General features: G+C 38.7%; 1 protein-coding gene across 1 annotated transcript in view; it reads right to left on the bottom strand.

Moving 5' to 3' along the window:
* Positions 1-632: 632 nt before the first annotated feature.
* The window catches only part of pprc1.L (peroxisome proliferator-activated receptor gamma, coactivator-related 1 L homeolog), a 30,093-nt gene continuing 15,989 nt past the window's right edge, over positions 633-14,736 (bottom strand). Inside the window, exons 9-14 of the mRNA XM_018225253.2 lie at positions 13,732-14,569; positions 4,911-5,087; positions 4,766-4,823; positions 3,293-3,414; positions 2,704-2,855; positions 633-1,071 (exon numbers count right to left, since the gene is read on the bottom strand). Coding sequence (XP_018080742.1) covers positions 968-1,071; positions 2,704-2,855; positions 3,293-3,414; positions 4,766-4,823; positions 4,911-5,087; positions 13,732-14,569 — 1,451 coding nt within the window. The 3' untranslated portion in view covers positions 633-967. The remainder of the gene's footprint in view (positions 1,072-2,703; positions 2,856-3,292; positions 3,415-4,765; positions 4,824-4,910; positions 5,088-13,731; positions 14,570-14,736) is intronic.

Genomic DNA, 14,736 nt, shown 5'->3' with positions numbered 1-14,736 from the left:
AAATCCGTAGTGATGCAGGGTGGGGCTGCCATTTCTGGGCACTTATTCCTGTCCCTAAATCTCTGGTGGCAACAGCACAACAAGTGAATGTGTAGCTGAAGTGATAACCAGATGATCAGCCATAAATACAGTCCCAGAGAATTAGGAAGCCAAGTGGCCAGCTCTGGAGGCCACCAACTGCACTCTGCCTTTTAGCACAGGTATGGGATCGGGTAACGAAAATGCTTGGGGCCTGGGGTTTTCCAGATAAGGGCTCTTTCTGTAATTTAAACATGAAACTCAAGATTGTTTTACCACCAGTAAGGATTAATTATATCTTAGTTAGGATCAAGTAGCTTTGTTCATACAGGGAAATAGGTTTTAATTTTTTTTAATTATTGAATTCAATTGGAGTCTTTGGGAGATAATCTTCCCATAACTTGGAGCTTTCTGGAGAAGGAGTTTCTGGATAACAGAGTGGGGTCATATTGGAAAGTGTGGGTGGTGTGGTATGAGAGGCATATGTAAACGTTCCTCGCCCTTTAACCAAAGCAATGCGCACATTTCCAGGATCCATTTACAACAAATTTCTGGATGAAGCGGAAATACAACACTGACAATAACAGATTTAAGAAAAGAAAAAAAAAAACTGGTTCTATTTTATCTTTTTTATTGATTTTTTTTTAATCTGCATAGTGATTTTTTATCATATAGTACAGACATGGTTACATTATTCAGAATGCACTTAAAGCATTTGTTAAATAGGTTAGAAAAACAAATGTCATTAAAAAAAATCTAATTGTCTTTAAACCTTTTTTATCATGATTTTCTTGTTTATTTTAGAAAAAAAAAAAAATAGGGCACGCGTTTGCTTTAACGGCATTGTCATGCATTTTAATTAATGGCCATATCCAGTGTTTTGAGGTAAATAGTTTTGGTTATAGACTCTATAGGTTTGATCTCTTTGCTTGAGCGGATGCTCCTAACGTTACCTCCGGATATTCTTCTGGGCTTGTTTCAATAACGTATCAAAATCTAGGCTTTCAAATTTGCTCCTAACGGGCGCTGGATCAAAGTCATCCTTGTTTGAATCTGGGACAAAAAAACATAGCATTTTTAATATAAATGCCGACTTACATTTTTTCAGCTTACAATAGTAACAGATGCAAAAGTTCCAGGTCCTTGCATACAACTGGCAGCTTCTCCTATTGGAGGTTGGGTTGCAGGGCATGCTGGGAGCAGCAGTTTAATAGCATGAGGACTGTAGGTTACAAATCAATTCTCTGTATATTATAACAGGCCGGGGACATCCCTCCAGTAAATCATGATGCTTCACAATAACAGACGGATATCTCTTACTTCATGGATCAATACCCAAGACTCTCCATTAGATGTAATGGATATTTAGAATTTATGGATCAGGAATGAATATTAAGTCACAGTGTGGAATTCTAACACGTGAATTGGTTTTCTAGTTGTTCAATACCCAAAACTAAATTTATTTTTTTAAAGGGGAAAAAACCCTGAATAAGATTGAGGAGAGGAAAAAGGAGAGGAAGGATCAGTCTAAATTACAAGCACCAAATACGGAGTAGCTTTAATTTCCCGGCTTGCCTTTTTCATCAAGAAATAAACCAGATTTCTTGCGCCAAACCTACTTTTTGAAAATTGTTCATAAGTCCTAGTCATTGTACAAGGGGGTGTACAGCCACTTTAAGTGTCCGATGCTTAAAGGGATTTGGTCATGATTTTTATGATGTTTTTATTTCTAAATTACACTGCAAATCTCTACCATATAAAATTTCATTCCTGAACCAGCAAGTGTTTTTTTTTTTTTAGTTGTAATATTGATGTGTAGGCAGCCAGCTTGGGTCATTTTGCCTGGGCATGTGCTTTCAGAAAGAGACAACACTTTAGGAAAGAACAGCTTTCTTCTGACAGGCTGTTGTTTCTCCTACTCAATGTAACTGAATATGTCGCAGGGGCACCTGGATTTTACTATTAAGGCTGTTATCTTGTGTTAGGGAGCTGCTATCTGGTTACCTTCCCATTGTTCTGTTAGGCTGCTGGGGGGGGAAGGGGGGTGATATCACTCCAACTTGCAGTACAGCAGTAAAGAGTGACAAGTTTATCAAAGCACAAGTCACATGACTGGGGCAGCTGCAAAATGGACAAAATGTCTAGCCCCGTGTCAGATTTCAAAATTAAATATAAAAATATCTGTTTGCTCTTTTGAGAAATGGATTTCAGTGCAGAAGTCTGCTGGAGCAGCACTATTAACGGATTGTAACAAATTATTTTTTCCCATGACGGTATCGCTTTAAGGATAGGGCACCACTAATGTGGATCTGCTCTCCCGCGGATCTTATGCTGCTCTGCCTGCACCTGGAAGTATAGTCTACGCTCGGGTGCAGATGTGGCCGATTTCAACAAAAAACTGCGAGCGTTCGCATTTCCCAGCAGATATCCACCACGTCTACCCGCACCTAAGCGGAGACTATTTCCAGGAGCAGGTCCTCCTAGTGTGGCCCTAGCCTAGTCTAGACTATTGACTAACAGGAATAAAAGTTATACAACAGAGTTTGGTATCATGTGTCTTCTTATACACCGCAGACGTTATACACCAGTCGAGTGTTTTGCATCTACAGGGCATCTGCCATCCAGCACAAAAGAAAAAGTTCGGCAGAAAAAACAAAAAACAAACCTGAAGCAATAGACACTTACCCAGATCAGCGTAAGTACTCTTACAGAATTGTCTCCTGCCACCAAAACAGAGGTCAAAGGGCAGCTCGTCTGGAAGTCGCAGCTTGTGGCCGTTTTCTATGGCAGCAAAGGCCTCACAAGTGTAACGATAGGTGACAAAGCCATAGTTATCACTAGATAATGAGATGCAAAAGTGGACAAAGGAGCAGGATTATATATAACATGCAATAGATTTAGTATGTGGACATATAGTTAACTTGTACATGCTTTGCATTCATGGCTACCCATCCCTGTTCCTATCCAATCTCTACTGAGTGCAGTTGGGTTCATTAACACCCAGAATATGCTTAGGAGTCAGCACTATTTATGCTGCTCGTAAAATAGCAAATGTGGGAAGAAAATAAAAAATACATTTTATATACAGCAACAGCATCACAAGAGATCAGTGGCAGCACTATTGTCTAATAGCATACCTTGCAGCAATGGAAACATCACTGCCCTTTTAATTTAAATATCCCGTCACATTTATCAGCAATTTTTCCGATACGTGACTTTCTTGGTTGGCAAGATATTCAACAAATGATAAGGGGGTGGGGAAATAATGTCTTACCCTTCCTCCCTGAAGTGAATGGTGCATTCCTCGATTTCCCCGAAAACAGAAAACCGGCTTTTGAGCTCAGATCTCGTCATGAGACTGTTAATTTTTCCGATGTAGACGACTCTCCTTTCCTCCTACAAGTCAGAATCATTATAACAGATCAATATCACTCTATTAAGATTCAAATTAGGCTTTTGTATGCCGGCAGTTTCTATGCATTAGTGTAGTATTGTTACAATAATGTAATTGCTCAGTTCTGCTTGTTCTTCTAGAATGCTCCAAGGCATGCATTTAGATTACTGGACCCCTTTTATAAATGTACTACAGATATGGGATCTGAAATACAGAATGCTCAGGACCCAGGGTTTTCCACATAAGGGATCTTTCCCTAATTTGGATCTCCATACCTCAAGTCTATTAAAAAAAATGTAAACATTAAACAGAATAGGATTGTTTTGCTTCCAATAAGGATTTAGTATATCTTAGTTGGCATGACAGTATTGTTTTATTATTATAGATAAATAGGACGCCAATTTTAAAATTTTTAATTATTTTATAAAAGGGGCTGTTCACCTTTAAAGTAACCGAGTATAACTTAGAGTGATATTCTGATATATTAAGCACTGCGTATCTTGACAGCGCTATATAAATAAATGATGATGATGATGATGATGATGATACAGAGAATGACATGAGACAATTTGCAATTAGTTTTCATTTTTGAGAGTTATTCAGCAGCTCTCCAGTTTGAGATTTCAGCAATCTGGTTGCAAGTGTCCAAATTAACCTAGTGACTGCATTTTTTTTTTTAAACAAGAGACTGGAATATGAATAGGAGAATGCTTAGAAATACGGGTAATACAAAATAGCAACACTACAATTGTAGCATTACAGAGCATTCTTTTTTTTTTTTAGATGAGGTCAGTAACCCCCCTTTTGAAGCCTAAAAAGTCAGAAAAAGGCAAATAATTTGAAAACTATAAAAGAAAAAATGAAGGCCAATTGCAATTGCTTAGAATTAGTCATTCTATAACATACTGAAAATTAACATAAAGGTGAATCACCCCTGTAAAGTAGAGTCTATGGGAGATGGCCTTCCTGTAACTTGGAGCTTTCTGAACAACTGGCTTCCGGATAACGGATCCAATACGTGTACTTAAAGTTAATTGAAGTCCATACAAGTTCCATCAAGATCAGAAACATGCCTATGACATGTCAATACCGTTGCATGGGCAGAGGGTGGATGCTTTGCTGACAGCACCCGTGAAACATCATTGGGTAAAGTAGATGAGCTTTTCATTATGAAAATGCCCAAACTATTTTTAGCCCAGAACTTACAGTAGCCATAGCTACTCTTCTCATAGAATAACTTGGCCAAACACCACAGTTACACATGAAAACCGTTTCTCTTTCAAAACTGGAAATAACTTAAGGAACAAAAACTATTGCCACTGCAAGTTGCATCAAGTGCATGGAAAAACTTACAATTGCCCGCTCCTTGTGCTGTATCTTCTGCCTGTTATAGCTCTCCCGAGACTCACATCTGACAAATTAAACAAACGTTAAGCCAGGAACAGAGAGAACTCTTAAGTACCATATGCATCCAAAATGGGCCAAAAGGAAAACTTACCTTCTACTTCTGCTCCTGTACCTCCGACGGCAGGGGGATCTAGAACGGGAGCGAGAGCAGCTTGAGAATGGAGAGCAGGAGCGGGAGGAATTAGAGGATGACCAAGATCTGCTGCTTGAGCCATTGTATCTAGATCGGGAGGAAGAGTGGGACCTGTGGCGACTCCTTGATCTGTAACTAAACAAAAAAACAAGGGCATGGATGAGAGGCAGGCATATGAATTTGATAGGGATGCACCGAATCCAGGATTCGGTTCAGGGTTAGGCTTTTTCAGCAGGATTCGGGCGAATCCTTCTGCCCAGCCGAACCGAGTCCAAATCCTAATTTGCATATGCAAATGAGGGGAGGGAAATCGCGTCATAAAACAAGAAAGGAAAAAATGTTTCCCCTTCCCACCCCTAATTTGCGTATGCAAGTTAGGATTTGATTCAGTTCGGTATTCGGCAGAATCCTTCGCAAAGGATTTGGGTGTAGGCCGAATCCAAAATAGTGGATTCGGTACATCACTAGAATTTGAAGTCAGCTGCATGGTGTCTGGGAACAGCAAGACTTATCTACATAAAGACAGTCACCTTTGCCTGGTACATCGCTACACACATTCAACATGTAATGGATATCAGTCTGTCCTCCAGATGAAGTTTCATGCACAAATGAACTCTAGCCCTCACTATTTGACATTTCACTAGTTACTTGACCATGCTAATTTTACTGTAAAACAAATATATATTTTATTTAATGGAAGGAAAGCCACTCAATTTTCTAATACAATACTATATGTACAATACACGTGCACTTTATGTGCCAAAACAGCTGCCCAACTGAAAGACCACAGGATTAATAGAACTAGACTGGCCATACGCCCAACATCAGAAAGCAAGATTGTGTACCTCTAATTGTGATTAGATATGAAAAACAGCCCGCACATATCACAACCATGTCAATATCCAAACTATGGATTTCCCACCAAATTCACAATCTCCACTTTTGTGAATTTGACTTTTAAACACAGTTTTCAAATTTTGTCTTTGGCACAACATTTTAAAGGGCACGTAAAGGCAAAAAAATAAAAACCCATGCTTACTTTTTTTAATGAAAAAGAAACCTCTCTCGAATAAACTTAAAAAAAAAAAAAAGTGTACTGTTTTTATAAGTAACCTGACTGTATGCAGTGAAATGCTCCCTTCATTTACTGCTGTGGATAGGAATTGTCAGACGGTCTCTTGGTAAAGCAGGGAAACAATCATACTTATGAACAGCAGGGGGAGCCCCAGTCTTACTTCCCAGCCATGCAGAACACAAGCAGCTTTGTTTGTTTCCCTGTAGAGCAGTCATTGACTGTGCAGAGATTTGTATTGGATTTCATTTTTGCCTTTACATCCCCTTTACCGTTTCTAACTCCAGCTGCAGGGACAAAGATCATGGAGCCAGATTTAAACAGATAAACTGGGATTCTATTTGGAGGATTATTTTGCTGCAGCCACTGGTTGTGCAGAGTTGGAGAAAGCTTGTATTAAACAATACAAAAACTATAAAATCAACTTTAGATTACATGACAACACAGGACCCAGTGCATATTCTGATTACTAATCAGTCTTGCTGTATCGGCTTCTGGCAGATATTTTACTTGTGCTGTTTTGATAATTTATGACGATCCTTAGGCAGCCTGGACCACACTGAGCATGTGCACAGTCTTGGTCTTGCAAAGATGTTTAACAAAGTTACAAGATGGTGACCCCCTGTGACATACATAATTTGTTTGATTAGGCTTCTGGCACAGTAAGTTTATGTTTAGTATACAAAATACAGCATTTCTAGCTTTATTCTATTTTAGGTTTTACTTCCCCTTTAAAGAAATTTTTCGGAATTTGTCTTTAGCTCTTACTACACCTGTCAATCAGCCATCAAACTTGAATTTTTGGGGGAGGGGGTTTATTTTACCTAGGAAAATTATACATCTTTTTTCAGGATAACCTGGGCTTTCTTAATCTGCCTACATGTTTGTGCAATTAAACTTCTGTAACCAGATAGAAGGGTCTAAATAGAAGAAATGCTATTTTGCATAATAAAGGGATTTGTATAGAAATATACTAATATCTTAGGTCATGTGTCTGCTGCTAAACCTTTAAAAAAATGTCTTGGAGGCTTTTCTTTTCCTATAGATAATATATTCACTCAAATTGCTATTATTGCCTCATTCATTAAGCTAAAACTAGTAAAATAATGCAAGTGTGAGTTTAAAAACTTTTTACATATCAAATTGTATAAAATACACTTTATTTTGATTAATAAGAGTTTTACTTGCTTTGTTAAGGAGGCTTTTATGCTTATATGGTTAGACAGAGACTATAAAATACTAATCCCTATTAATATGATAATAATTCCCCAATGGGACACCAACAAGAGGTGTGAAATGAAGATTGAATGAACCAAAGCAGAGCAGATTATTTTAGAATTGATCCGATACATGAGGAAGAGTTATTATACTAATCTTTACTCCATTTTTAAAATGTCAGGAGAAAATGTTTAAAATGTCATTCGAAAGACAAATTCATAAACGTGTCTGTAAACTTTCTCTTTCACTTAAATATGAAAAATGTCAGCGGAGTCGGAATTTAGGCGAATTTCTATTTGTGAATATGCAGTATTACTGCAGTTTACCATCACTTTTACTCCAAAAATAGGCTATTTATGGGCCACTTTTGTGAATTCCCCCCTAAGTGTCTCTCTGAACTTGGGTGCTGCACCGACTATAAGAATCAGGCTGCAATCAGGAAACTACCGACAAGACATGAAAACACAGGTGCAAAGAAAGCGAAAGGAAATGATTGAATGTGCACCTGTTCCATAGATGAAGCTTTCTAAAAAAAAATCTATTATTTTTCTATTGTTCTGCACTTCAGATCCCTTGGCCCTACCCCAAGAACTTATGCGACGTGTCGTTGACCGCGTTACCTTAGTAATAAGGGTTAAGCTGCAGAGACAGAACGGAGCAATGTATTTAAACACCCAGCCTGTATTTGATCTGGGATTTCTGTCGAAAACCTATTCACCTGTACAGTAACTGCAATGGGTTAGTATGAGCTCAGCTAAAGAAATGGAACAAGAAGAGGCTGAAAACCAAATATGCAAAGGGGAGAGAGTCTCTTATACAGAATGCTGCAAAGTAAACAAGGCGACAACACCTTAAATGAACTGCAATTTAAACAGAATACAGGGTATTACAGGTAAGGGGGCTGCAATATGGGGCACATGCCTTAAGACAGCAGTTTACCAAGCTGGTACTGGACTCCATCCCCACATGTGGCAATTTTTTTGGCCCCATACGCACAGATGTAAGTGTGCTGGATCGGATGCATAATGCAAGTGCATGGATTTCGGCCACACATCTACTTGCTGCAGGACCCATACGGTTTCAGCCAAGAGAGATGCAAAGCACACTGCTGTCCGGGGCCCCCTTTTCCCAGCCGCCTCTGCGACGTTTGCTTCCTCTATAAAGTTACGCCACTGTTTTAAGGTACTAAAGGTTACTGAAAAGTTAAAATGCAATGCTAAAATCCTTTTCAGCACTTCATTATACTAGGATAGCTACAATAAGCGGTTTTATTGTTACAGATAAAAAGGATTGTTTGTGGCCTAAAAACACGTCTGTTCCAATTAAAATTAGGGATGCACCGAATCCACTATACTGTAAAAGTCTGAATCTAATCCTGGATTCGGTGCGTCCCTAATTAAAATAAATGCAACGTGCATTGTAGAATCTATTGCTGGCAGTTAAGAGATTTTTGGATAACGCCTATAATTCACGGACATTATATAGAACTACATTCAGCAGCCTTGTGTTCTTATTGCTTCTTAAAGGGGAACTATGGCAAAAGTTTAAATTTAATATAACCATACTGAAATAAGAAACTTTCTGAATTCAATTAAATATTCTGCATTGTTTCTGAAATAATCAAGTTTATGTTCACTATTCTTTTCTCAGCATGTTTTTCTTCATTATGTCTTCATTCAGGAGCTGGGTGTCAGATATTCATTGACAGTTAGATCCAATACGGGGCTTACTTTCCCAGCAGATGTATTAAAGCTCACTCAAATAACGGATTCCAAAACAAACAAAATCAAATAACTGCCTTTTGCACAAATCCTGCATGTAGAGAGACATGATGTCTGGCAATTTTTTTTTAGTGAGCTCTAATATATCTTCAAGGCAAAAGAAGCCCCCCTAGAATATATATTGGATGTAACCGTCAATGTATATCTGACACCAAACTCCTGAATGAAGAGAAACAGATGCGGAGAGAGGGATATTGAAGATAAAATTGATTATTTCAGAAACGAGTCAATTTTTAATTAATTATATGGAAAATGTTTCTTATTTCAGTACGCTGAAGCTTATATTAAATTTAAATTTTCACGATAGATCCCCTAAATAAACTGGCAGCTCAATCGGTTTCAGATTCAGTTAACAGAGCTCCCAACCACGATGCGATAAAATGCCACCTTGAGTATATTCAACATCATATAGATATATATTGCACCATGTACAGGCTGATATGGTGTATGGGCACAAAACATTTTGTAAGCCTACCAGTGTATATGGGCAGCTTCAGTCTAGAATAGGATGCAGAGTAGGGAATTATTCAGTGTTTAAGGACTTTGCACCCTTATGTATTATATATTCCAGAGCAATATATAAAACTATAGGCATACAAAAAAAAAACAAAAAAAAACTGGGTGAATGCTTTCACCTTTAAATGGGAAGTTTGCCTTTCATAGATTTTTCTAAGCAACAACTCAGTGGCAGTCAGTTTCGGACTGGTACACCAGGGGCCCACCAAAAAAACCTTAAACCAGGGGCCCACTCAGTACTTTTATTCTTCCTCTTCTCACTCGGCCTCTGTTCTCCTAGTCGCTTTCCTTTACATACTATAATCGATTATTCTATCTATTTAGACTCTTTGTTCACATAGAAATAGGGAATAGTGGTGGAATAGGCCAAATTTTTAGCAGCAGGAGGGCCCACTGAGTTTTCCTGGTATCCCGGTGGGCAAGTCCGACACTGGCAGCAGTCTGAATACAATTGCAAATTGTCAGGACAGGCAATGACGAACTGATCAAACTGCTTAAAAACTACAGGTGAGTTTTTTTTTTTTTTTAAAGATCCTTTAAAGACATCAAATTGTCTTGATGTACTTAAAAATATAGGGGCATAAGCATGAAAGGGATTGTGTTTTTATCTTATTACATTGCTGACAAGTTAGAACAGATCCAATTGCCACCAGAGGGAGACATATCACTGCAAACATCCAGAGAACAAAGAGACCAAGAACTTCTTTTCTAGCAGGACCTCTAGGTAACAACACTAACCGCTGTGGCTCTATAATATGAGCAGTAAAGAGTCAACCAGCAAATTGAACAGTTTATATTTTGAACGGCATGGCTGTGGTAAGTATAATGCCAACTATAACCTGTGGCACGGCAGAACTCTTAGTAGCACATGAATGCTCAATTAACCGACAAAATATAACTAATTTTTACAGAAGATTCGATGAACAGAAATAAAAACGTAAAGGAAACACTTTCCCAACTACAACTGAGCGCCAAAGAGCCTGTGTTGCCACAAAGTGTCAGCTCACTAGTGCTATAAAGTCCCTTAATTAATAAATTAATTACTGTGCAACTAAAAAATAAGAACCTTAATTCCTTATCTGTACAATTATTTAAATTTTGTACAGGCTACAAGCTTCTCTCGATTAACGCTAAACATATTTGATCCTTAATAGCCACATGGCATTGGGAATGTGTAAATTCAATATGCAGGTATGGGAATCCGTTATCCGGAAGCCCGATATCCAGAAAGCTATAAATTACAGGAAGATCATCTCCCATAGACTCAAATAATTCAAAATTTTGAAACATTTTCTTTTTTTATCTAATATTAAAACAGCTTGTACTTGATCCCAACTAAGATATAATTAATCCTTATTGGATTATTGTTTAATGTTTAAATAATTTTATAGCAGACAGTGTAGAGATCCAGATTACGGAATTATCCCTTATCCGGAAAACTCCCACAACCCCCCCAGTTAGCTGCCTGCCAGTAGGCCAAAAGATGAAAAAAGTCTCATGGTGAAAGTGATTTGAGGAAAAAGTAAAAAAAATAAATAAAAATAAAGTGAAAACAGTTTTGCTGCTGTTTGAACACAATATGAAAGTATCGGCAGGAAGTGGAGTTGCCACACCAAGCTTTTACTTCCTTTAATATTTCCTTTTATCATAGGTACGTTTATAAGCAGTTAAAGTGATAAAAGGTTTTGTTTTCAGATTTTTCACCAGAAATAAAGCCTTTTTTCAATTACTTTCCATTTTTTTACCGGAATCCCAGAGTTGAGGTTTAAAGTTTAATGTTTCAGTCTGGCAGCTCAGTAATTCAGGTGCAAATTCTGAACGGTTACACTTTGCTACATTAGTTGATGCATTTCTCAACATCATCTTTGGAGTATTAGCAACTATTGTATCAATTCTAACAGCTGCCTTTAAAGGAGAACCAAACCCTTATTAAAATTCCCTAAACCCCTACCTTACATAGACCCCTACCCTGCTCCCTCCCAGCCTTGGTGTTATGTGAAAAGTGACGGAAATTGCCAAAGCACCAGAAGACGACCCAAAGATTACCGAAAAGAAGAAGATGGTGCCTGTGAACTCCGCTGCACAGAATCGGCACAGAGGGGTGAAGAGGTAGGGGCATTTACCGGGTGGTAACACCTAGGCTGGGGAGAGTATGTATGGTAGGGGTTTTTAGAATTAAGGGTTTGGTTCTCCTTTAAAGGGGTTGTTCACCATTAAATTAACTTTTAGAATGATGTAGTGATATTCTGACTATTTGCGACTGGTTTTCATTTTTTATTATTTGTGGTTTTTGAGTTATTTTTTATTCAGCAGCTCTTCAGTTTGCAATTTTAGCAATCTGACTGCTAGGACCTAAATTAGACTAGCAGCCATGCATTGATTTGAATGAGAGACTGGAATATACTGTAAATAGGAGAGGGTCTGAATAAAAACAAAAAAAAAAAAAAAAAAACACATTTGTAGCTTTAGGGTAAGGGCACACTGGGCAATTCGGGGAGATTTAGTCGCCTGGCGACAAATCGCCTCGACTTTGCGGCGACCAATCTCCCTGAACACTTTCCCTCACTCTGCGCTGGCTAAAATAAAAAATCGCCCGTGCTAATCACACGTGGCTATTCGTTTTTCGAAGTCGCCCAAAGCAACTGCAGAAAACTAAACGGCGCGTGTGATACGCGCCGGTGATTTTTCATTTTAGCCAGCGCAGTGAGGAAAGGCGTTCTGGGAGATTGCTCGCCACAAAGTCGAGGCGATTAGTCGCCAGGTGACTTAATCTCCCCGAATCGCCCAGTGTGCCCTTACACAGCATTTGTTTATTTGATGGGGTCAGTGATGCCCATTTGAAACCTGAAAAGAGTCAGAAAGCAGCAAATAATTCAAAAAGTATATATATATATATATATATATATATATATATATATATATATATATATATATATATATATATATATATATATATATATATATATATATATATATATATATATATATATATATATATATATATATATATATATATATATATATATATATATATATATATATATATATATATATATATATATATATATATAAAAAAACCATGAAGGCCAATCAAATAGTGGCTTAGATTGGTCATTCTATAACATACTAAAAGATAACTTGAAGATGAACCACCCTTTTAATAAAACTCAGGGATTCTGCTCAGCCGGGCCAAAGATACAAACATTTAAACATCTATCAACTAATGTATCATTTAGAACAACTTACAGTCAGTGACCCGCTTCCCAGAGCCGATTTAAAAAGACTTACAAAGGTCTTATGAAGTATTCTGAAATAGAAAGTAACTGGGAAAAGTCTATTTCTGGTGAACAATCTGAAACCAACTGAACTGAAAAAAAGTGTTGGAAGATAAACATCCCATTTAAGCCTGCATAATGGTTGCACCATGAAAAGCATTGATGGAGTTTCCAGATACATCCCAACCAGGGTGCTATGTGTGCAGAGCTATCATTACTTGATTTGTGTACCTTTCCTCCGACTAAACACATTGGTAGCTTACATTTGAAACAAACATATGAATGGTAGGGAAGTTACACTGCATGCTCCACTAAAGCAGGGGACAGATAGCACTTTCCAAGACATAAGCAGAACGAGGAACTGTTCCCATTAGGGTAAGGTCACACCTGGAGATTCGGGAAGATTAAGTCGCCCGGCGACTGATTGCCTCTTCTTTGGGGCAACTAATCTCCCCGAATGGCTTCCCCCTGTAAGAATGAGAAAACACCATGGCACTCACGGCGCTTAGTTTTCCCTAGTCACCTCACGAGGAAACTTTGGGCGACTTTGGAAAACGAAGCGATGCAAGTGACATGCCGCAGGCACGCTCATTGTTGCAGGCGGAAGACGAGGGAAGCCGTTCCGGGAGATTAGTCGCCCCAAAGAAGAGGCAATTAGTCACCGGGCGACTAAATCTCCAGGTGTGACCTTATCCTCAAGCACAGCAAGCTACATGGCAAACACGTTGAGACAACCCAAGCTGAATTCTTAATGTACCTAAGTAACACGGCAAGTTTCACAGCAGATATAAAACCCGACAGTCCCATAATAATTATTATTGACACCTAGTGACATTGTACCTAGGGACACATACGCGAGTGCTTTTTTTTGGAAATACTTATGACATTTGGAAACTTTTCCGATAAGTGAAACTTACGTTCTTCGCCTCTTTGATGGAGGAGATCTTGAGCGAGAGCTTGAGGAGGATGAAGAGCATGAAGAATCTGAGCTAGAAGAACGGCTACCGCTGGATTTCTGAGGGCTTGGAGAACTTCTGTACCTTCTGTAGCAGCGCAAAGATCTCCGGGAAACAGCACTATCTTCCCTTTTAACAGCAGTTCTCGTCTCCCAGTCTTCACTGTGGCAAGGGGATGCATCTGGAGACATTAACACTGAACCTGGGTGCTTTTCTGCCACAGCTTCCACTACATTAGTCCTATGATCTAGTGGATCATTAGTCATTTTCTGGTTATTACTAGAAGATAATATAGACTTGTCGGTTGCACAGGGAATACTTCGTTTGCACACATTTTTTACCTCAGGGGTCGCAGGCTGATTCGGACACAATTTGTTCTGAACCCTTTTATTAAACGGTACTATAGGCTTTATAGTAATATTTTGGTGATGCTTAACATTCCATCGGGAGCCTTCTTCACAATGGGAAGGCTGGGTTGGTGTGACAGTTTCTGACATGGATTGTGCAAGAGCAGATGAAGCAGTAACTGGACACTTGGAGGTGGCAAAAATACAATAGTCGTGATCACCCGATGCCACGTGGATAGGCGGTTGTGCGTAAACTGGAGGAATCGCCGAGCTTTTGTTGCGTAGTTTACTCTGTGGAAGAGGCTTTGCTTCAATTAACTTTGCAGCCTTTAGCGGAGAAGCACAAGCTCGGTCTTGGAAGTTTCCATGCAGTGGTTTTGCTTTTCCAGTCAGAGACGAGGCAATTGCTGGTTTCCACATCTGATGCGGTGGAGTTGCTGGTGGAGTTAACCCTGTAATAGGATTAGCAGTTAAGAAACCGTAGCATTTTGAATCGATTACAGTACCTTGTACAAACATCATTTGAGGTAGATAGCTTTTATCCGCCAGTTTATCATCAGGCAGGTTGATTATCAAGCTGATAAGACCAAGAAACATCTAGCTTAGAGAATTAAATATA

Source organism: Xenopus laevis, chromosome 7L, assembly GCF_017654675.1.
Source record: "Xenopus laevis strain J_2021 chromosome 7L, Xenopus_laevis_v10.1, whole genome shotgun sequence".
Lineage (NCBI taxonomy): Eukaryota > Metazoa > Chordata > Amphibia > Anura > Pipidae > Xenopus > Xenopus laevis.
This window is presented reverse-complemented; position numbering and strand designations above follow the sequence as displayed.